The sequence below is a fragment of the Gymnodraco acuticeps genome, unplaced genomic scaffold (assembly GCF_902827175.1).
Source record: "Gymnodraco acuticeps unplaced genomic scaffold, fGymAcu1.1, whole genome shotgun sequence".
Taxonomy (NCBI): domain Eukaryota; kingdom Metazoa; phylum Chordata; class Actinopteri; order Perciformes; family Bathydraconidae; genus Gymnodraco; species Gymnodraco acuticeps.
This window is the reverse complement of record NW_022991973.1, coordinates 733,178-758,574: the sequence shown is the minus strand read 5'-3', so window position 1 is coordinate 758,574 and position 25,397 is coordinate 733,178. Positions and strand designations below refer to the sequence as shown.

The following is a 25,397-nucleotide window of genomic DNA, read 5'->3' as shown; positions in this document are numbered from 1 at the left end:
GACTTAAGTGAGAGTGAAAACACAAGGTACGTTTAAAATAGGTCAGCAATTTCCCATCCTATAGGTTGCTAGATGTATCTAACCCTTTCTCCTGTCTCCCTCTTTCAGCACAAGAACCCCAGGGGGATTCAATGGAGCCTGAAGACCTGCAATGAGACCCTGAGCCTGAGTCTCAACTCCCAGAGCTTTGCAAGCCTCTCCCTGTTCCTTATTTTTGATTAAACAGATGTTAAGCTTCCCGATGGTGTGGTCTTCGTTTTGTGAAAAATATGATTACCTCACATATGTTGTTGCTGTTGTTGTCTTTTGTGATAGTTAAATTGCTCCTGCTGACTTGAGCCAGCCATTCTTTCCTCCTCTCTGTGTCAGTGGGGAAACCTTACATGTGTACTCCTTTCTCTGAGCGATTGGAGCATCCCCCGGCAGCACAGCAAACCACGGGGGAGACTATATGCCAGGACAACACGGAGGAAAAGGCACAGACAAACTGCATGCAATGTTTATTGAATTCCATTTATTTACTGTCAGTTGACAATCATTGATAGGCACCTGTCGGTCTCCTGTCCTTTCTGAAAGTCATAAAGAAGACATTACTTATTTAGATTACTTATGTCCTCAATTACCAGGGGATTACTGAAACCACCATGAATTCAAGAAATTGTAGAAATGAATCTAATCAGAATTTTGAAACCTTCCTTCCCTCCCTCTAAATATATCAAACATTAGGAAGTGATGCTCCTGACTACCATTCAAGTTTAAGAAGATAATATTTGTTTTAAACAATTCAAAGCAATAAACAACAACAACAGGCTATTTAACCATGTATATGTTAACAGGTAAGATAGCTGTTCACACTATGTATATTTTCTGCTATTTTATTTCTATTTGAGATGTTTACATTTTCGATTGTTTAATTCTAGTCTTTTAACTGTCTTATGTACAATGCCTTGTCTTTTGCTGCTGCAAAGCAAACATTTCCCAAATTGGTATCAATAAAGTACTTCTTATTTTATCTTAATCCTCAAATATTAGCAAATTTAACTTTTTCAAATACTGATGTAACTACATACACATCGATTTGTTGTATAGATATTGCAAATCAAAACCTTTATTCAATACATATTACCAAAAATCATAGTTCTATCTCCTGTTATTAATGCATTCACATTGCCCGCCATGAACTTCCGGGGAACGATCCTCGTCTACATGAACCACGTGACGATAACCGTTTTTGGACTTCCGTTGTCGTAACTCTTCTCTATATAGCTCTGCATACCAGTTAACAATACAAAATGATACAGTGACAAAGTGTTTTGTTCGACAGACAACTGTACAGTATAAATGGATACAATACTGTGTTTTTTTTAATTTATATTTCAGTCATCTATATTTGGCACTTGACCACAAGATGCTATTGAAGTGAAATGTGGGACTGACGTACCTGATGATCACCTACTTGAAATGTGTATCACAATCGTTTTTCTCCAAAAGTTATCATTAAGCTTCCCGTTAAGACTTACCACATATTTTGGTGTGTCAGAGGTAAGTGAGAAGCGAGTTAGAGCTAACGGTAAATCCTGCAAAAACAGTGATGTTTGGTGGACACTGCTGTTCCTCGCTGTCAACTTCAATGCTTTGTTCCATTTGTCAATTGTTACTGTGCGACATAATCATAAAAAAAAATGTAATCTCCCTTGTCACAGTTGCACTTAAATGTTTATGTGCACATTAAAGAGATGTAAAGTCACATTCGCAAAAGACTTGACATTTCCAGTTGTTAATGTTGCACTTTAATTACTTGTATGCCATCGTTTATACACACAATCCTAATGACTGCCTATGTGTACCGACTTATTGGGAAACAGATGTCAGTAGACTGAATTGGACTGAGATTTGTAGCTTTTTTCTCTCTCAAAAAGAGCAAAAATAAGTCTTTATAAACTAAATGTGGCTGAGGATTTTCTGAATGAATAGCAATATGTGTGGTCCTCTCCTTTTTTAACATCTCTAGCATAAATATGGGTGATATACTGTACAACTTTCTCTCATATCATATTCGTCAAGTAAATTAAAATGTTTATAATCACAATCCAATAATTTATAAGTCAAAATTGTAAAATTATTTTTTTTTCCACTGTAGCGAACCGCCACAATGTGATCACAGAGTAAAAGAATATATAAGTAACATACTATATATTCATACAACTACTAACTTTTCTTTGCTCATACACTTGTTGAACCACAGTTCACAGCTCAGTTTATGTGAATATGTCAAATCCATGTATCCATCTGTTAAATTAAGTTGTGTTTGTGTGATGTGTTTGTGTGATGTGTGTGTGTGTCTGATGTGTGTGTGTGTGAGATGTGTGTGTGTGTGTGTGTGTGTGTGTGTGTGTGTGTGTGTGTGTGTGTGTATACAGAACTTGGCATAAAAGTCATTTTCAAAAGAACAGATGGTTGTGACCTGTAGTCAAAATATTCCCCTTGATTTAGAAATCTGAGTATCATTTTGGTTTGGTGTAACCTTCCTCCAAAATAGACATTTAAAAAAACAAACTGCTTTTATCCCTTTTTAAATTATTCTGTACTTTAAAACTAAACGTCCCAGATCTCTTGTCTACCTAAGCCATACTGTTAGCTTTGATAACTTGTAGTGCCAGACTCATTTACTTCATTTTTTTCCAGTGTTAACATGGAGCTAGAATACTTTGTAAAAATCTGTCAGTCATCACTCAACAACCCGAGTCAGTTAAAAGAGAACACAATGAGCATAAAAACAAAAACAATAATAAACTTGAACTCGGCTCAATGTACCTCACGAATCTGTTGGATTAACCTCGTCGACCGTCTTCTCCGACAGAGATAGCACAACTTTGATTCAGCGTTTAACAAGTCTTTGATGGGATTTCAGTCCTTTGTGTTATATTTGTACCACGTATGAGATCTATGTTGTCTGCAGATTTTGATCAGGCATAGAGGCACATGTACAGAATGTGCATGTTAGCGTCTGAAAGACTATATCTGCAGCAGGCTTTGGTATTTTTAGCAAGTACAGTCGCAGTGTGTGTGTGTGTGTGTGTGTATGTGTGTGTGTGTGTGTGTGTGTGTGTGTGTGTGTGTGTGTGTGTGTGTGTGTGTGTGTGTGTGTGTGTGTGTGTGTGTGGATGTGCCTCTAAAGCTCAAGTGATCAAATGTCAACCATCTCAGGTGGGTCAGCTGGGAGAGATATTAAAATTGTGTTAAATGAATCAAAGCAATGATGGGGGAAGAGTCCAGTTTTCTACAGCCCAGCACTGCTGGGATCACACTGCAGCAGCCGGACGATGGAGGGGTCGCTTTTCGCTCCTTCAACAAACTCCTCAAGGGACAGTCTACCTGTGAGAGAAAGACAAGTATTAATGGTTTTGTTTATTCATTTCAGATGATACAAAATATGTTTAATCAAAAGAAAAGAGCAGATATCTTCCCCATGATGATGTTACTTTCCTTAAACAATTGCTCATAGCAATACAAAAAAAAGTACGGTATGAACCAAAAACCCCATGTGCAGGAAAGTCTGTTTTAGCAGGAGCATCCCTATAGCCAAACAAGCTTATTGTGGAAAATAATATAGATTATTCTTCTCTTTGAGGACAACGGAAAACATTTATATTTATTTTATTTAACTTTTATTAAACAGCTACAACTTAGACTGCTAGACTGCATCTACAGGATTTGGCCAGTATTGCATCATAGGCTGGATTTCCTGCTTCTTTTTAATTTAATTGGGTGAGTTTTAGTTGTCTTGTGATCATTTGGGCTATTTTTAGTAATAGTTGATTGTTTTCTTATGATGTTAAATTAGATGAAATGCCAATTAAATTAGCCTATATTCTCCATGTGCAGTGTTACTGAGATTGACAGGGCACTGAGTTCAGTTGTAGGCTTTAAAGAAGCGACTGTGTTATCAGAAAACACTGCAGCAGAGTGAAAGGCAGAATGAAGAAGGCTCACCATCTCGATTTGTGTCCATCTGCCTGAAGATTTTGTCCGTTCGTTTCTCCGGTGTAGACTCGTCCTCGGGCATCTTCATCACAGAGGAAACCATCTTGTAAATAGCCTGAAGATAGAGGGAACAGAGAGGAGGAAGTCATAAACAAGATTTTATGTTTCAGACTACAATTGTAAAAAGAGTTGTTTGTGGTTAGTTAAGTCACCTACGGTAACCTTCTTTAACGGTTTAAGTGGGTGTATTACATTTAAATGGTAGATATCTCAGTCAAAAACAAAGTGTCTACAGTCTGATCACGTTTCATAGTCCGGCTAGAAGCACAAATGCAAGGTTGCATCAGCTAGATTGTTGAAGATGCAGTGAAATATATATATGACCCATCAATCAATACAACTCCTCTGGGATGAAGAGAGATAAAGGATTACTTATTTATTTATGTTTAGCTCTGGGGCTGATGCGTCTGCGCGGAAACAAAAAGGGAAGTACCCAGGCCTAAACACATGGTTTAGGTTTTTAAATAGATAAAGTGAATGTATTGCTTCACTGTTTAGGTTTTCTGACGAACTTGAACACTGAAGCTGTTGCTATATATCAATGTTGCTGCGTATGTTTGTTGTTCAGTCCTTGACATCTTTCTATTAGACGGTTAGAAAAAGTGAAATATTCCTCCAAATGATGAAGAGTGTTTCGGATCATCTGCATCCATCACACAAAACTTTTATTTAAATAATCGGCTTATATGGGCGGGTAATGGTTCAGCCTCTGTTAAAATTGTGATCATCTTTAGGCCATGTTATGGATATGTGTCACTAATATGACAGCTGCATTGAGGAAGATGCATGTAGAATACAATTACAGAAAACTAAATTAAATTAATTCAGCAACATATTTGCAATTAAATGATTGTACATATCTTTTTGGTTTGGACTATTATTCAAACCAATGATTTGAAGACTTCACCTTGGATTTTGGGTTATTGTGATGGACATATTTTACTTTTCGAGTAATGGTAAGATGAAGGGATGCTGCAGCGGACCCTATAATCAGGCATCAAAATACATCAGCTGATCTAAATACACAATGAAAATAATAAGTAAATGCAGCCCTATGTTGGACTGATGGACATTTAGCAAAATGTATCACGTCATCCACACACACACACCATGTCTGTCAAGACACTTTTTTTCCTCGGGTCCCAGGAGGATACATCACTTCAGGGGACATTACATTGACTTACATGCATTTCCTGGAGACTTATCCTAACCTTAACCATAACCAACACATGCCTAACCCTAAACCTAACCAAGTCTTCACCCTAAAATTAATTATTCCCCTTATGGGGACATCCAATTTGTCCCCATAAGGGAGGCGAGTCCCCACACGTGACTGTGTAAACAGATTTAGGTCCCCACAAGTATAGTAATGCTAGGCCACACACACACACACACACACACCCACACCCACACACACACACAACACACACACACACACACCCACACCCACACACACACACAGAATAAAACATGGATGATTGGTGAAAGAATGGGATTACACATGATCTAGCACTCATTTTAGCACTGGGATTTGCGAACATGTGTAAAGGATTGCTGTTGCGCGTCAGAGCCGGTTATCCAATAAGACGAGGAGCCTGGGTTAAACTAGCTGTTGTAAAGCAACACTGGAGGGGGGTGGGGCTCACAGCTGCTGGATGCAATGCTGAGTCAATACGAGGATCAGAGGAGGGCCGCTCCCTTCTAGGAATACATCACATGAGTGTTATTGAGAAATGTCGGAACTGCTGGTTTCTAAAATTACTCAGTGGCTGGTTTCCGTGCTGTGGGCGGTCAAATGGTGCAGAACACAGAAGCAGATGGAAATATGATGGAGCAGCTGGTGTGGATGGCTGAGCAAAATATTGCTTCACTGCTTGAGTAGTTTGAGGAACATGACGCTACTATGATGGCATGCAGTGGCCACTGAAAGACTGAGGGCTGTCAACAGATAGAGAAGCAGAAAGTGGGGGGTTGAATGAGGTAATATACTCCAGACTTTAAGAGTAAAACCCACCGTTACAATCTCCAGCATCTCCGCCTTGCTAATGTATCCATTCCCGTCCAGATCGTACATACTGAATGCCCACTTCAGCTTCTGGTCCAGCCGACCACGAGAGGTCACGCTCAGAGCGATGATGAACTCCCTGAAGTCGATAGTCCCATCTCCGTTGGCGTCAAACGTGCGGAAGACATGTTCGGCGAACTTGGTGGCGTCTCCGTAGGGGAAGAAGTTGGCATAGATCTTCTTGAACTCCTCCATGGAGAGCGCGCCGCTGGGACAGTCCCGCAAGAAGCCCTTGTACCACTCCATGATCTCGTGCTCGGTGAACTCCGTGTTCTCCATCAGGTCCTGCATGACGTCGGGACGGAGCTTGCTGTTCTGTTTGCCCATGGTCGCTGCTTTTGTTCAGGCTGTGGGCGATGTGAGGGCAGCGGTGACTTTAGACTGCAGACAACGATGAAGAAAGAAAGAGAGAGGGGGACACAAAAAGGTTGTTAGAAATAATCTGAAATTACCTTGAGAATCTTTGATACTTTGAGAGAGAAGAAGGCGATATCAAAAGGTCTTCATGAATTTTCCCACTTTGAAAAGCTGGATTAATGGTTTTTCGTTGTTTTTGTGAAATACAAAATAATAAACCGACTGTTTGGACACCAAAAATTCAGTTGAAACCTATATTAGCCAACTTTTTGTCCACCTGGGGGCACTGGAACAAGCTGTATATCCACACTAACACATCATCATCAATATGTATTCTCTTTTCAGCTCCTGATAGAAACTTCTGGATCTCGAGCTACTCACAATTAGGATGTGATCATCTTCCAACTAAAATACTTAAGAGATAAGATTCTTCAAAGTCTGCTTGGCTTCCTAACTTTGCAAAAACATTTCAAATGGGGAGTTTTAGGATATCAAGTGCCCTAACGTTATGTTCTTTGGAGCTGTTAACATCAAAGTGTTGTTAAATTGTGATAAATTGGGTAGAAGCTTTCAAGAACCTGATATCCTCCTTTTAATGTAGATGAAGGAACATCTGTAAATGCACCTACAAACTGTTTTTCTTCATATCATCACTTTATGAGATTCACTGTCACTTGTGTTGCCCTGTATTTGGGGGTTTACAGAAGAAGTGTTGCTTTCATTTTGTCTTTTTTTTTTTTTTTTTAAAGGCTGAAAGATAGGTGTCTTTTTTTAGCTGCACTTATCTTTTTCACAGTTTGTTGCAAAAAACATTAGTATAACCACAATGATAGTAAATAAAAGTGAATGCACACGATGAGGTTGTGCATGCGGTTTTGTGCTCATGCACAGCCTGGTTCAGCATCCCATGCAGCTGCAACAGGAGACCACCACATCACACACACACACACACACACACACACACACACACACACACACACACACACACACACACACACACACACACACACACACACACACACACACACACACACACACACACACACACACACACACACACACACACACACACACACACACACACACACACACACACACACACACACACACACACACACACACACACACACACACACACACACACACACACACACACACACACACACACACACACACACACACACACACACACACACACACACACACACACACACACACACACACACACACACACACACACACACACACACACACACACACACACACACACATGCGTGTGTATCTCTGCAGATGCACGTTACATTTCATGCAGGAACAACACACACTTCCTCTGTAATAATAATCAAGATCAGCCAAGTTTTAAAAATATACCAACGTGAAAAGATATATAGATATGAAGTAAACCTCAAGTTCAACTGGACTTTTTATTCTTTCCTGGCGCATAATAAACATGCAAAGTGAAAAAGAAAAAAAGGTAACAATCCTCTGCAGTGGCTGCAGAAAGCGAACATGGAGCCTTAACACTCGACAGAAGACTCAGTTCATCATTTAACCCTGCAGCTAATGTGCTTAGCACTTTCCCCTGTCAGACCAGCGGAGGAGAAGGGGGAAGCTGTTCTTAGCTTAGCCGAGGTTAATGACAGATAAAATCAGCAATGGCAGGCAAATCACTGGTAGTTTGTGCCAGGAAGACAAATCTGTCACCAATATATTTCCACTCAACGTTTGTGGATTTTATTATTTTGTTCACAGACTCAAAAGCTCAAATATAAAAAAATCATAACATAATAAGCAATCTAATTCATATCCCTGCATGCACATGTAGACTGTGTACAATCCCATTTGACTTCAGCGGATTCATTAATTAACCACGCCTGATTGATAAGAGTTCATAATGGGATTATGTTATTTTTGCTATTAGTAATTTACTGTACTTAGAGCTAATAAAAAGTGCTGCTTCAGTGACAAACTCAACAGTAAACAGAGCGGTGGAAACACTATTCTTCACAAATTGACTGAAACAAATGTGTCATTTTAAGAGAAACTGTATGAATATGTAGATCTGTCAAGGAGTGGTTGCATTTTGAATGAATTACCCTGATGTTCTAGTAGTTTTGTTGACTGCTAATGCAAGTATTCTGCCGCCTTGTCCCTTTATTTCACACTTGCATGTTCCATAAACAGCCAGCTATAATCCTTTAATCGTTGGACCTACTCTTCTGCCGTGAATGAAAGGATTGATTATCAGTAATCATTTTAAAGTGACAAGACTAGAGACATTGGATTAACCTTGAGCAGCGTTTTTATTCCTTTGAACACAACTTTTGATTACAAAACAGCCAAGGTAAGACCTAATTATTGTCATGGATTTGAAAACTGATATTGTTTACTTGCTATGTTCTGGCTGCTAGCTCGGTTAATATTGTGCCTGTAGTGATGGGGTGTATACCCATGGAATCTGTGGAATCTCAGCTTTCAGAAAATGTGTTGTTTGTGCAGAAAGTATGAATTATAAATGATCGTTTTTGTGAGTTATGAGCAGAAATAGCAATTGCCCGTTTTTGCCATGGGCTCATTTCGAGGCTTCTTGTGAGACTTCTTTTTCGAAAAACTTCTTTTTTTTTCGTATCGTCAGTTAGCCAAGTTTCCTCCGGTCAGATGGGTATGGAATATTAATAGTTTCATGAATGACACTTCAGATATAGCACTGTTGCTACATATATAGCATTTTCGGACCCGAGCTGGGGCTTAAGAGGTTAACAGTCCGTGGCTTCAGCTGCGGGAGATGCAGTTTACGCATAGCTCCCCCTCCGCAGGCGTAACGTATTTACGTATTTTGAAACTGCCACTCGATTCGATTGGCTCTAACCAACGATTCAAAAAAGGTGTCAATCACCCAAATCAACCAATGGGTTCCAGAGATAGGATCTTGCGTAAGTATAAATAAAGGCAGTATAGCTGGTTTACGCACACGCCCACTCTTTTTACGCAGCATAGTATAGCATAGCATAGCATGTCATAGCATGTCATAGCATGTCCCGTCCCGCGACAGGAGAGCAGAGAACGGCAGATCGATCAGCGAAACAGCCGGACTTGTTTTCTTTGTCTTCATTGTAACAATGGCAGCCAGAAAGAAGACTTTTTTGTCCGTAGAGGAGGCATTGGACATCGTATTTCAGGACTCTCCGTCGGAAGATAGTGATCTATTAAATTACCCTCCCACTCCGGGCTTTTTGGAGTCGATCACATCATGACCTACTACAAAAACCTAGGGGTACGCAAAGATGATTTCAGTCTAGCAAGGGTAACAACAGCAGAGGTACTCATTAAACTGAGCGCCCTCCAACCTAACAAGGCCACTGGCCACGACAATATCCCCTCCAAATTCCTCAGAGACACAGCAACCGCCATCTCACCAGTCATAGCTCACATAATTAACCTCTCCATAAAACAGGGAAAAGTACCCAAAGACTTCAAAATTGCAAGAGTAACCCCCCTGCACAAAAAGGGCAGCAAATTGGACCCAGGCAACTACCGCCCTGTTTCTATACTTACCTCCATCTCGAAAGTCATGGAAAAAATAGTATATGAACAGGTCGAAAAGTACCTTGCGGAAAAGAAACTAATCTATGAATTTCAATCTGGCTTTAGAACATCCCACTCCACTGACACATGCCTTCTTTATTTGAGCGACCACATCAAACAAGAGGTGGACGAGGGCAAGTACTGCGGCATGGTGATGCTGGACCTACAAAAGGCTTTCGACACTGTCAATCACCCCATTCTGATTAACAAGCTAAAAGCAATTGGTTTTGATAAACTATCGGTGAGCTGGATGCAATCCTACCTGGAGGGGAGAGAACAGATGGTGGAGGTAAACGGTACTCTGTCCCCCCCCCTCCCAGTGAGCTGTGGTGTTCCACAAGGAAGCATATTAGGTCCGTTACTGTTCCTAATTTATGTAAATGACATGTCATCAGCATGTGACTGCAACTTGTTCCTGTTCGCGGACGACTCAGCCCTGCTGGTCTCTGACAGGAACAGGTTGCAGGTTGAAAAAACCCTCAGCTCCGAGTTCGGCAGAATCTGCACCTGGCTCGCCGATAATAAATTATCATTACACCTGGGTAAAACAGAGTCCATTCTCTTCGGTTCGAAACATAATCTCAGCAAATCCGACGACTTCTCAGTTGCAGTGGGCGACATTATTGTCACAAGTAAGAAGGAAATTACATACCTAGGATCTATTCTTGAGGCAAACCTCTCCTGTGACAAAATGGCATCCAATGTAATAAAAAAAAGTCAATCAAAGAACTAGATTCCTATACCGGATCTCCTCTCTGGTAAACAAAAACACCCTGAAAACTCTGGCAGGAGCACTCATTCAAGGGTACTATTACTATGCTTGCACGTCATGGTACCATAGCACCTCCAAGGCGCTAAAAATAAAACTTCAAACATCGCAAAATAAACTGGTCAGACTACTGCTTGACCTTTCATCTAGAACCCACCTCACCTCTGCCCACTTTGACAACCTAGGATGGCTTAGAGTAGACGACAGAGTACAGCTACTTGCAATGGGCCTGGTCTACAAGATCCACTACACCTCTATGGTACCCATGTACATGTCAAAATTCTTCCCAAAGGTCAAGGAATACCATGATCATAACAACAGCGGGAGCTCCACAAATCATGTGAAACCCAGATTTGGCACAAAAAAGGGGAATACACATTTCGCAATTATGCCACATCAAGGTGGAACGCTCTTCCCACAACTGTAAAGGAAAGTAAAACTATACTTACCTTCAAAACCTCTCTTAAAGAGCACCTTCGGAGGAGAGCATTGCAAAACTGGCCCCGGTAATGGTACAAATCTCAACCTGTCGTTCAATGGACAGCTTCCCCCCCCCCCCATCTATGTATATACTCGCATTTTAGACTCTGTTACTAACTGTATATCTGTAGACTTGGTATGTCTTAAATGTCCGGTTAGGATGTATTAGAACAAAATCTAAAATGAAAATTGTAAATAAGCAATCTGTATGTAAAAAACCACCTGTATGTAAATTGTAAATAAGCCATCTGTATGTCAAATATGTCTTATATGTCTTAAATGACATGATGAATTGGAAATGGGGGACCCTGATGTAAACAAGACGAAAGTCTTTCTCTGGTCTGCATCCCCTTAACAATTGTATGTTTTGAGCTGTACTGTACTGTACCCAATATACAAGCTGTTAATAAACTTTTCAATCAATCAATCAATCTCGTCACGCATAAAGGGGACAGTAATGACTCTGATTATGAACCTCCGTCAACGGAAAGGTATGTAATCTCTCTGTTTGTATCTATTACTTATTTATTTGGTGTAAGAGTATTCATCTGTTTTTATCTTTTTGTTATTTATTTGGTGTAAGAGTGTAATCATCTATAGTAATTTCACACACATGACAATAACACGATGGCATCCATCTTGTGATATAATGTTCTTTCACACACTCAACAACAAACAAAGAAGATGGATGCCGTTTCTTCTTGAAATAAACAAGACATATACATGTTGAATTTAACACGGTATTACATTACATTTCATTTAGCGGACGCTTTTATCCAAAGCGACTTACAATTATTACTTATATTATATATGTATACACACATGCATACATAATATGTATACATATACACAATATACATATATGACAGACGGAATATTATTAAATATTGAAAAGATTATATGAACCCCGTCTCACATAATTTACACGGTATACATTTTGAGTGATATAATGTTATTTCACACACTCAAAATTGATGTTCTGCTGTTGTTGTACAGAAATTATTTCTGATTTGAGTTACATTTTTGAAAGTACAAGCCAGAGAATTAATCTATTTGTTTTTTCCACATTTGTTTTCACAGTGAGGAAGGCGATGAGGATATAGCTTCTGGATGCCCGAGTATTATGGGGAAGATGCCACCAAGGTCAGGAGGTACTGCAGGAGGTGCTCTGATGCTGGCAACTGACACCTGTGTACTGCAGGAAGTGTCAGGTCCCTCTGTGCTTCACTACCAAAAAGAACTGTTACAGGGCATGGCATGACTTACTGGAGTAATACTGTAACATTCAGGGTTTGTATAAAGTTGGTTTTTTTTACCCAAAAAATGCTTGTTGTATAGTGTGTTGCTAATTTTTTAAAATAAAATCTGCTCCAGTTGGAGTCAAATGTTTCCTAATTTTTATTGTACAAGTAACATGCATCTCATGCAAAGAGGGAACTTCCCACACACACATTTTATTTTTTTACAAATTTTATTTGTATTTTTATGGAATGAATACCTATAGTGATAATTAAATGTTATACAATGATTTTTACAGTCTGGTACCTGAAAAAGGTTAAATGGAACCAAATGTGCCCAAAGCTTAGTCCGCTTGGACCTTTTTTTGCTAAATCTCTCTAAAAAGGTCAATTCTCACTTGTTTTGCCTCAATCTTGATACAGGGTACTTATGTTATACTTTGGATTCCTAAAGCTTTTAGGCTACTAACCCATCATTCAAGGGTGGTTTTCACTATAAGTAATGGGTTTTATTTGGGCGGAGACAAGAATTTACACTTTTTGACTATGTTCCATCTGGATTTACTCTGACACTGAAACATCTTTATTGATTCTGACACTTCTATATCCAACTCACAGATGTGACCTTGCTTTGATAAAATAAATTATTCATATAACCCTTTTAGAAGTGAAGTTATAGTCCTTTGTTTTGGGCATGTCATTTTCGAGCCTGAAACCTGAAAAACAGGCTTGGGGCTTAAGAGGTTAATTAACTCAGAGTACACAATGTGGCAGCTGCCTCTAATGAGGTCCCTGCTGTTACTCATATAGTTCACTTCAACTGGATGCTGGAGCAGCGTGAAAAGAAGATTAACACATGTTTACACTCATCACTCCTGGAACAAAACCCAGCAGCAGATACACAGCGGGGTTCGGTGTGAACGGCTGATATTAAGACTGGAAGCATGTCCGGCTTTACATTTTACAAAATCAAACAAACATTCTAGACCGTAAGGTGACACGGGGACTTTTAAATTGTCACATTAGCACCAAAGGTATTGCCAATAAGCAGTAGGAAACTTTTTTGATCATCTATTAAATCGCTTGACTTATTTTAGACTAAATGACCAAACATTTGATGCCTCCGGCCTCTCACATGTAAGAATTTGCTGCTTTTTCTTAGTCTTCACTAAAGAACATATTTTTGGTTTTGGGTCTGTTAGATTAGGGATGCACAGACTGCACAAAGAAAAAGTGCCATGAAGTTGGCTGTAAGAGGGACTGTGATACATGCAAATACATATTCCACTGTACACAAAGAAAGTTAAGTTTCTTCTATACGATGACTAATAGTAGTCATTTGGGGAAATAGTTCACAGGTCTCTCATACCCAGTGGCGACTGGTCATTAGGGGCAGGCACAGCCCCACCTAGTGTCAGCAGAAAGTATTAAAAATAATTATTACAAAAAAAATAATATATATTTTAAGATCATGTTTAATCATCTGATTCGTCTGTACATGGCTGTTTTAGTCTCTGTTCTTCTAATTAGTGTCTACAGTGTGTGCCTATTGAGCTGTTTAGAGCCATGTGGGACAAAACCCGATCATGCCCCTCCCTCTCACTGTCTGTGTGTGTCATTGTGGTGACTATAAAAACTACACTGCGCATGCTCAGAATATTTTCCTATTTAATGTGTGTGGCAAAAAAATAATGACCATAGAGGCATTGAGCTGCCATCCCCACCATACGTCATCTCACATAATTCAGAGCTGATTGGCTGTAAGTACGTGTGCCGCGAAAAGTGTGGTGTGTGAAGAGGAGACGAGAGAGCTGCAGTGAGGCGTCCTAAAACCCGGAAGTAAGCTGCGCATGGGTTCCATGGATGTATGATGGGTTCCCTCCATGGTTCCCTCGACAAAAAACAATGAGATTTCTCCATAGGATTTTAGAAAATAGCTCTAAATAAGATCTGTGGGAAACAAACCTGTTAGATAAATGCACGTTTTGTTCAGCCGGATAATATCCACATGTCTACCCTACTTTTATAATTTTCGAATCATAAATCTATCGATTAGATTAGATTTATGATAGACTTTTGAAACTACAAGAAGATAAGGAGGACTTTTACAAAAAAGTAATAGAGACTTTTGTCCAGAAGGATATGCAAATTGACTTCATCTTCAAGTCAAGGTAAGACCGCAATTTTATTGAAAATGGGATCTTACTAAGAAAGAACAATTCAATATTTAAATGATAAAACTACATTTTTTGGGTATCCTTTTGTTGAACTGTCCGTTTAAAATTTATTGAAGCATCAGACAAAAAAAGCTTTTGAAAATAATATTATATTTTGATTTAGGTCAAAATATAATATTTGTAAACCTGAAGAGTCAGTGCCAGTGCCTCACCAGCCATGAACCTCACTGCAGAAGCTTATATATAGACATCTAAGTTTTTTGTGCCCCACCACTTTTGTACATATAAAAACGCCACTGCTCATACCTCATTCACACCAACGCAACTCCGGTTCAAGCTCCGTGCTAGAGCTTTTCAGGTTCAGAACCGATTCTTCGGTTTAGCTCCGGCTCTTTCACACTGCCCAGAGTCCGACTGGTGCTGCGTCATTGCGTCATAGTTTGCGTCATGACGTAACCGTTCGCGTCATGACGTAACCGTTTGCGTGCCTGCTTCATAAAGCCAAACCGCGCGGAAACCCCTCACAGCTCACACCGACAACAACAACAATGGCCGATTGTGCTCCAGCTTCCTCTGTACCTCTTCGGAAGACCATATTCCCAGTAGGTAGCTGGTCTCTTCAGTGGACCACTGCTGCTTGTTAAGTTTCTCCATCGTTGTGTACAAACTGGATACAACGCGGGCTTTTTGTTGTTGTTCAGGAGTTGATCCCGCCCCTGCCCCCGTCTCGACGTAAGCGTGACGTATGTGGTGCTTTTGCTCTAGCCGGACAATTTGTTGGTGCTAGAAACAAACCGGATTCCGGAGCCAAGAGGCTGCTCCGCTGCGGTGTGAACAGGAAAACCTGGTGCTTTTCAAGCTCCAGCTCCGAACCGGCCCTGAAACACCGTTGGTGTGAACGAAGTATCAGTAGTGAAACCTATCTTTGGAGTGTTAAGAAAAGTGAAGTGATTCAACAATTACAATATTGCATACATTTGCATTTGAACAAACAATGGGGAACTCGCACAGGTGTTTTCAGTTATTATACCTGATCAGACCCCTTCTATGGACTGTAGCTGTGGGCCTTTTGGTAAGGTGTAACCAATGATAACTATTTGGTTCCATTTAAATGTCCAGGACGCTGAAGCTCCTACTATAACTGGATTGAGTTGTTATCATTATTTAAACATATGCTTTTTCCTGCTAATCTAAGAACTGAAGGTGTTACTTTTTCCCCTCACATTGTTGGTTTCTTGCAATCAAATGTATTTATATTCATAAATGTATTTACATAGGACTTGTCCTATCCGTTTAAAGGTCCGCAGGTTTACCTCAGCCTTTCTGTAGATATTTAATTGCTCTTTTTACTGCACTTTTAGTGTACAGTTTTACTATTATGCTGCTGTGTTTATTGTATTTGTGTTACTCTGGCACAACAATTCCCTTCGAGATAAATAAAGTCTTATCTTATCTCTTTCCTAGTCAACTTGTATCTGGACTGCCATATGATCAGGGTAGAACATCCATGATATGATATCTAAAGTATCATGTTATATATGATGCCATTGCCACACGAAGAAAACAAACTTACATTCACAGCAAGCAATAGAGAGGCGAAGTCCCGCCCATCTACTTCCGACCCATGGGACCTTATTTCGGAAAAATTATGTACTGAAGTCAATGGGGAGAGAAAACGTATCTTTCGATCCCGTTTGAATTGTACCATGAATTACACATATGATGTTTGTCAATCTTAAAAAATAATTTCCATGTCAAAAAAGTCACAGTTTGTCGTAAAACTGTTGAAATATAAGACTATGAAAAATACGCAACTAGAAAGACTACAAATCCCAGAATCCCGGTCCCGCATGCCGGCTCTTACGGAACCGACTAACTCCCCTTGTATGTATACAGCTCTCAACATGCCCAGACTTGGAGTGATTTTCACCTCTTTTAATACTTTTCGCCTCATTCTGAAAGAAAGAAGTGAAATGTGCCAACGTGACGGCCGTCTTGGTGTGTGGTGCGAGAAGGGAGATGTAGTTCATTGAGCGGTTTCACACAAAAAGTGTTACTTCACAGTTTTACGACACATTTTAATTTTTTTGACTTGAAAAGTTATCTTTTAAATTGACAAACATCATATGTGTAATTCGTGGCACAATTGAAACGGAATCGAAAGATAATCTTTCTCTCTCCATTGACATCAATACATAATTTTTCCAAAATAAGGTCCCATGGAGCTCCCCCGGAAAGGGAGGGACTTCGCCTCTCTATGGTTTGTGAGCTCACAGTGGAATTTGTTATTTTTTTAGAAAATATTGTTCTGCCATGGGCAACTTGGATGGTGGTGGGGGCCACATCATTTATGTACTGGCCACCAGGGGGCCGCAGATTCACACTTCAACGCACACACACAAATTCCATGTATTGTATGTAATTATTAACAAATATACTAAGTTTGACATCTTCATTGACATTTTACAATCTTTCAGGGAACATCCACTAATAAGCTCACTAAACAAATATCAGTTCACAGAAATGTTATTTAATTTTTACAAGTGGCATGTTTGTATTGAACAGGGGATTTAACAGTGTGGAATAAAACTATTTTAAACTATTGGAAAGCACGGAAAATGTGTGTGTATTGAGATTAACCATTAAGAACACACACACAAACGCGTCACAGATTATTTTGCGGTATTTGGCTGCCGAACGAAATCATGTACGCAGTTCGCGACGTAACTAGGAGTCTAGTGGACGGTATCAGTACTTTTTTTAAATTACGTTGTTTATTAATTAATCTGAGGGCCCCCGGGCCGCCATTTGCCCATCCCTGATCTAAATGCTTAAAATGCAGTGAAAACTCAAAACCAGCTCAGTAAATGTACCCTAAACACACACAGATACTGACGTCAACTTTCTATTAGATATTCTCCTAATCAACAGTTGACGTCATCCTGATATCCTCTTTTCATTTAATGCATTTGTTTCCATTGGTGACCACAACCGCCACACACTCTGCAAACTGCATTTTAATGTTTTAATGGATTGGAGCGCTGTAATGATTACTGAGGTCGTGTTGTAATGCTTACTGACCAAACAATAACTCTTGTTTTGGGCAGCAGGTTGTCAAAGAAACATCACTTTATATGCCGTCGAATGATTAACAGTAGCATTTAATTATACTTTCTGTGCAGACGGGTTGTTTAATTGTTTGCTTTTAGCTGCAGCTCCAATTAGACCGTCGTCTTTATGCCAGACTGTTTACACAAACAGAGCCGATTAAAATGATTCAATCTCCATTACTCTGCATGAGCGAGGGAAGGTTAATTAGTGTTGCTCTTACTGGCTTTACAACAACATATTATTAAACTAATTTGGTGCTTTTACGGAGAACTGATTAATTGATAATGAAAATCATTAGTTGCAGCTTTACTGTGTGCTGAGCTGTTAACTCTCACACTGGATGCTCTCTCTTCACTAAAAAGGCGCATTTTTCACTGATTTAAACACATTTTGCTTGCTTTTAGACTCCACGGCTGGGTGTAGTTTCAGCGTGGAGTTTGCATGTTTCTCCCTGTGGGTTTTCGTTTCCTCCCACAGTCTACAAACATGCAGGTAAGGCTGCATGTGTTCAGTATAGTATGTATGGGTAAACATGTAGGTTGTTTTGACTGCCAAATGAATGTTTTATAAATGTAGAACTGCCACGATTAGTTAACAGCAGAAGAAAACAATGTTTTATTAACTGTTGAAGTATTTTTTTGATGCAATAATGGCAAAAAAACGCTGTTCCTGTAGATTAACTATTTTTCTGTGTTATATATCATATTAAACTGAATATCTTTTGTTTTGGACTGACAAAGCAAGACAGGTAAAGACATAAATTGGACAATCAGGAATTGAGACGGCCATTTTTCTGACACTGAAAATGGTTACTTGCAGCCCTTATGTAACTTAACATATTATGCTTACACTGCACACCACCCCTCTCTCACTATGCTGTGCATTTCAAAAGGAAGAAATGCTGGGATGAGGGCTCAGACCTCCACTGAACATCCCTTTAACTAGTCATCCCTAAGAAGCTATTTCTGTCTCCCAGAGATCACTGCCTACAATTAACGTTAAGACTCTTACCTGCTGCTGCTGGCAGACCTCTGATGACACTGTTACATAACGGAGGCTTTGACAAGTGGAAAGGTCACGTGGTTTAGCCAAGTCTCTTCCATCTCATAAGGTCAAGACAACGAGTGAGCGCCCGGCACTTGTTTAACCTCGTGAGTGCCTCTGCGAGGGGAACAGGCCTGAGAGGTGAGCTGTGCAGGTATAATCATAGACTGCATGTATAATCCATGCTGTCACTTTCAGTTTCTAATAACAGCAACAGGGCACACATGTTCAGACGTTTAGTAGGACAAGATCAACCTGTGGGGCTTTCAGACAGATTTAACTAACACTACAACTAATGACATACAGCAATGCCTCATAGTATTCCTCTTTAGACATCAAGATCACTTCTTTAATTGTCTTGTTTTTCCCAACCAACAGTGATTATCATCAAATAATACATTAAGAAAAGCAGCAAGTCCTCACATTTGAGCTGCAAACAGTGTCTGTTTAGCATTTCAGGTTGAGACAAATATTAATTGATAAAAATAGTTGGATACTGAATTTCCATATACTAATAAAAAAAACGTTTGATTGTTCAATATCATTAATCTCCAACCACAGAGCATTTTTTAAAGCAAGCATTCAGGGGTAGGTAACATGTAATCTTATCATTATATTGATGTTAATATGAAACCTACCGGTAATAATAATTTTATAAAATACATTCTTAAATTGATGGCAAAAAGGATATCTATTTTCGTTTTGGACTGATGGTGACCAAAAACAAGTATTACCAAATATATCTATTTTTATATAATTATGAAAACGTCCACTGGGAAGCTGTGAATGCATTTTATGGACCACGTAATTATTGGTTTGATCATTAATATAGAAGATAATGCATTCATCGTGAAAATAACCATGAGTACTTAGAAAACTCTCAAAATCTGACCCGAAAATGTGATACCAAATCTTAGTTCTTAACACTTTTCAATATTCAATTATATATAAAATGTTTCATTTTTGAAGCCAATTATATAACATTATACTATTGAATTACTGGTTTAAAAGCTGAAATCCCACACAACTCTGCAGCAAATATGTTTTTAGAGCAGCATCTGAGAGGTTGACTCATTCTTGCTGCTCGAACGAAAAGCCCTCAGACACGCCACCATCCCAGAACATCTTGTTGTCCACTTATGTAACCGCCAGAAGTCTCCATTTATATCCTGCAGGTAAATCGGAACCCAAAGGTCCCACAGATAATCCAAGAGCAGAAAGCAGAAGAAAGCTCTGGGGGGGGGGGGGGGGGGGGGGGGGGGAGCTGAAGAAGACCTGATCACAGATGGTGAGTTTATGAATGACACATCCATAATGCAATATGATCCGTCTGCGATCAGGCTGCGGAGGTAAAGCCAGTCCTTCCCGACCTAACAAGGACGCAATTATTAAACCTGCAAGATCTGCCGTGTGATATTCACCCAGAGGTCGCTATTAAATAATGATGTTTCATTTCAGCTTTGATAAGACATCACAGAGGTTTAGGCGAGGACAAAAGTCAGAGTTAAATGTGATTTTGAACGCCAGAAACAGACATACAGTCTTTTACAATTCATCTTCTTATTACAGACACATGCATTTCCTAACATTCGGTCTATATGCTGTAAAATGTATTATCTCTTCGATTTACACACGGCATCTATTGCACGTCTGTCCGTCCCGGGAGAGGGATCCCTCCTCTGTTGCTTTCCCTGAGGTTTCTCCCATGTTCCCCTTAAACTGTGGGTTTTCTCTGGAAGTGTTTCCTTGTACGATGTGAGGGTCTAAGGACAGAGGGTGTCGTTTTTCTCATACTGATATTCTGAACAATCTGTGCTGTTGTATTTGCTGTAAAGTGTCGACTGTGTTTTGGCTCGACCAAAAATCGTTTATAACTGTGCTATATAAATAAAACTTGATTTGATTTGATTACACGGACACATGCTTTTGATGATGGCAACATCACAATCACTCACTTTCTTCTCTGCTATTTAGGCACGTAATTCATGTTTTGCATCATCTATTTGTGCAGGAGCCTAGAGCTAGAGCAGCATGAAGAGAACATCTAATTCACAATTGAGACGCTGAAATATGTGGCTTTAAGACCATTTTTTACATAAAATAATGTTGTTTACGATGAACTAATGAGCAAACTTATTGCCAATTTATTTTCTGTCTTCTCGATGGTGCCGAAAGGTGACAAATAAATCCCTAATGTAGAACTGCTGTTCTCTCATGATGTCTAGTTTGAAAATTATAAGATACCTACACACAAAAACAAAGTTGGTTGACGTCTCAACTGTGACAGCGATAATAATCTGCCACAAATGAATCAGTGTGATTAAAATGCAGTTAAGCACAGCACAGGATGACACAAAAAACTAACAATAGAGAGGCCCTACAGCACATCAGACTCACATTTAGAGCACCACACCAATGTGTTTTTTCTTTAAAGAAGCTACAAATAAACACAAGGACCAAAGAAAAAGGTTGTGTTTCTGACCGCCATTACCCTCATAAGTCTGGCACGTATGAATCATACAGTCTATGGTATGAATACTCCGTGCACGTCCCTCTCTTTAAACATCTCCTGGCCGCAGCTCGTGTGCGATCACATGTCTGGTCAGCAGCACATTTCAAACCGCCATCAAAACACAGCTGCAGGAGCCCCGTGCTCACGTTACAAGTATCATGACGAGGGCTGTTCAGCGTGCTTCAGCGGCTGCCTGAATATCTGCCTGCAACTTTATCTCCTGAGTTATTTAGCGTAGGGTCAGGACCAGTCTACCGTCAGGCCAATCTGTGCCACAGTGTCTTGGGAACTAAATTCAGTAGAGGGTTTGGAAAATACTTATCATGGCACATCAGTCAAATAAGGTTGTAGAAATGTACAGCTCCAACTGACTCAAATAGTAAAAAAAGGATTAGTAAATAGTGTTAGAAAGTGATATACGTAATAATAGTAAGTAGTACAAATGTGACTTTGCAGCAGCTAAAGGTGAAAATAATCTACTGGTTTGTATGATTTTGATTCTATTGACACAAACGTTTTCCAGTCTGGAGCTAAAACCTTTAGTGGATTAACTGACACAAAATAATTTGCAATATTAAGATAATTGATTCATCTTTTATTATTATTTCCCTCTGCTTTCAAATTCTCCAATGTGAGGATTTACTGTTTATTTATATTTTGTAGTCGTATTATAGGAAATGTAATATCTTTTGGTTTTTGGACTGTACCTATAGAGATATATGAACACTGAAAGATGAATTGAGAAAAGAATCAGCAGCTGGTCATAATTCATAATGACATAAATCATAAATTGCAGCCAGCTTTTTGCAAACAAGAACGTTTCACATCAAAGTGACACTGAGGGCCAATTCACACTTTAAAAACACAAACATTCATAGCTCTAAAGATAGCCCAAGCATCCTCATACACTTCCTTAATATTTGGATTATTCAATGTCCTTCCTTCATTTCTGCTTCTAGTTGTCATTTCAATGGCCTTCCGTGATGTGAAACGTGTGTTAAGATGAGTTTGTGTACAATTGACAGGATTTGGTTTCTCAGGATGTTAGTTTATTTTTTATTTACAGCACTCTAAATTAATAACATTGTGTTTTCTTTGGTTGACAAAGTCCATTCCTTCTCTTCTCTAAATCCTATTCATCCTGCCAATTTGAGAAACCCGAGGCAGCAACTTCATCATAATGCAGCACACATGAGCTCAATTCGTCAGCTGGAGAGCTGCAGAAAACCACAATCAAGACAGAGAGGTCATCATGAGGGAGCGAATGAGAACAAGATACAAAAAAAATTAAATGTCACTGACAACAACTGCAAGAAGACAGACTTGGACTTGGACACGCACACACCAAATTGTCACTGATTGCACGAGGAGTGGCGTTTACTTTGCACTGAATATCTAAATGTGCCTCTCTCTGAAACAGCCTGTTGAAAAGACAAAGGCTCTGGAGATGGAAATGTCAATCTGTCCGATGACTAAACAACTCCCACCCTGCTCTGCCAGTGATATATGCTGCACACCGTGTGTTAACTGCGGCTTTCTATCCAAAATATCAGCAACCAGAATCTATCATTATCTCAACATTTGAAGCTCTCCTACTTCTGTTTAATCTAACACTCATCCTTGTTTTTTCCAATCGCTCTCCCCGACTCCTTTCTCTAAAAAACAAGGTCCACTTCAACTGAAAGAGCGCTGACTGCTGCACAGACGAACATAACTACAGAGGACGCTGCCAATGTGGTCAGACTGGCCCAAAACAAACCCCCGCACACAGGAATAGAACATCTGTTCAAATTTAGCGCACATTTGTAAGAGTTCAGCATCTTGAAATGTTTGAAGAGATGCTTCCGACAGACCGACACCAAGGGGGATATTATCTCGACTCCACCCTTGTGTCCGCACCTCCGCGGGTCTTTAAATGATTCTTGCTATGTTGTGTTGGCTTCCTGAGGTGAGAGGAGTAGCTGGACTGAGATTTCATTTCCTAAAAACATCGGATGTTCGGGTGCCACAGTGACTCAAAGATAGCAAAACCAGTCTGTGTGTCTTTTTATCTCATATCCACATATCCACTACATCTTTCATTTTATGTCATGAGCTTGTGCTTTTCTTGTCACTTTAATGTTTATTTGTCTCCTTCTGTGTCTCTTTCACTTGATCAAACACTCTGATCATTACAAGAACATTTCACAGAGACAGCCAGAGGAAATTCACTCATGGCAGGTTTCTTGTTTACATCCCACATCACAAACTAAACCAGTTCAATCACTAGAACCAACAGCTAACAAAAAGTAAATTTGCACAGAGCCTCTTAATACAACAAGCCACTTTTAAACCTCAGTCTTACTCCAGCTGTTTAACCATTTAACGGAAACCTGAAACCAATACGTTCCACTGAATAAGCAATGCAATGTAGGGATTCAACTAATGACTGTTTTCATTATTTATTTATTATTATATGTTGACATTTTATAAATGAATTGATTATTTTCTTCAACAATACTTTTATATATTTTATATTGGGGACTGTTGTCAGATAAAACTAGCTGTTTAAGGACCTCAACTTGGGCTCATGAGAAATTGTAGCAGAACATTTTGTGGAGATATATTTTTATATAAATTTGGTTCACTGCAACAAACAAAACAAAGAACAAACATCCTACAAATCCTCACATTTGAGAAGCTAAAACCTGCTAAAATGTTTTAAATGATCATAGAAAATCAGGTAAATAGATACATATATTATCAAAATCATTGTCCAAATATGTAATCTTTTATTTGATGCCCTGTATATGTTATACCTTGTAATGCTGGGAAGCTACTCACCTCATTTCAGTGAAAACATGATCTCACTGCTACCACACTGACCATATATTTGACAGTACATCCACCACAGGCATTTATGCACAGCAAAGCATTTCAATCCAAGATAAAGTAGCCTATCAGCAGTCCAATAAAGCTACCTCCTCTGTCCTGCTTTAGTCCACTGAGTGACTGATGTGTGTTTGCTGAAAGGAGATACCCTGCCTCACCTCACTCAGTCTAGTGTGTTAGTGGAGGACTCCTTTTCCACTTCCTGTCCTCACTCATTCTACAAATAAATATGAAAAGTGTGTAAGGACACACAGCACCTCTGCTACCCCGGCTACCCTGGAAGTTAATTTAGGAAAGAAGAGCAGCCTCATCCGATTACAAATCTAGGTAAAGCTTTATCCGCTGCTACCATCTTGTAACGCTGCTGCAATTAATAGAAGAAACAAATATTATGCAGACCAATAAAAGTCTGTAAAGTTACTGTTGAAGCTTGTAACTCATCTCACCTGAGGTCCAAGCAACTACAAAAAAAGTAACAGGAAGCGGACAAACAGAGAGGGAGGGAGGGACAGCGTGAGCGACAACTTACCTCGCTTTTAAGTAGCTGTTGAAAGCCTGTTGAATGTCTCTCTAATTGTCCATTACTTCGCGTCTCAGCAGTGAAACGTTTCACAGACTTTAGGAGGGCAACAGCTAGCAGCAGGAGCCTCTAAGGAGCTGCAGTTTCCCGGCTTGCTATCAGTCCACACTCTCTCAGCTTGTTCCGCTGCACATATTCCGCTCAGCCTGCAGACACTCACCATGACGTCAGGACTGTCACGTGATACTGCGGCGGCCAATAGGAAGTCGCGTTGGCCCGGCAACAAGATCAGCGTATAAAACAATTCACACAGTAAGGTTGTACTACTAGGCCTGGCTATTTAAATATTAATTATAATGTGCAGAGGTGGAAGAAGTACTCATATATTGTACTTAAGTAAAAGTAGAACAACCAGAGTGTAGGAATACTCTGTTACAAGTAAAAGTCCTGCATTGCAAATGTGACTCAAGTTAAGTAAAAGTACAAAAGTAGTAGGCTATTAGCATCAAAATATACTTAAAGTAACAAAAGTAAAATGTACTCATTATGCACATTGTCTCATTTCACAATCATATATATTACATGTTTTTAAATACAATTATTGATGTGTTTATCAACCTGGTG

General features: G+C 39.5%; 1 protein-coding gene across 3 annotated transcripts; it reads right to left on the bottom strand.

Moving 5' to 3' along the window:
* Nucleotides 1-1,767: 1,767 nt before the first annotated feature.
* On the bottom strand, nucleotides 1,768-25,008 carry ncaldb (neurocalcin delta b). Of its 3 annotated transcripts, XR_004567506.1 has the most exons (5): nucleotides 24,783-25,008; nucleotides 6,059-6,490; nucleotides 3,994-4,099; nucleotides 3,119-3,375; nucleotides 1,768-3,082 (listed from the first exon to the last, which is right to left on the bottom strand). XR_004567506.1 is itself a non-coding variant. In XM_034200948.1 (4 exons), the coding sequence occupies exons 2-4, from the start codon at nucleotides 6,434-6,436 to the stop codon at nucleotides 3,281-3,283; spliced, it is 579 nt and encodes a 192-aa protein (XP_034056839.1). In that variant the 5' UTR covers nucleotides 6,437-6,490; nucleotides 24,783-25,008; the 3' UTR covers nucleotides 1,768-3,280. The 3 variants fall into 3 exon arrangements, 2 of the variants coding, with proteins under 2 accessions (XP_034056839.1, XP_034056840.1); XM_034200948.1 differs by having other exon boundaries at nucleotides 1,768-3,375; XM_034200949.1 differs by lacking the exon at nucleotides 24,783-25,008 and adding an exon at nucleotides 24,206-24,344 and having other exon boundaries at nucleotides 1,768-3,375.
* Between the last annotated feature and the right edge of the window lie 389 nt (nucleotides 25,009-25,397).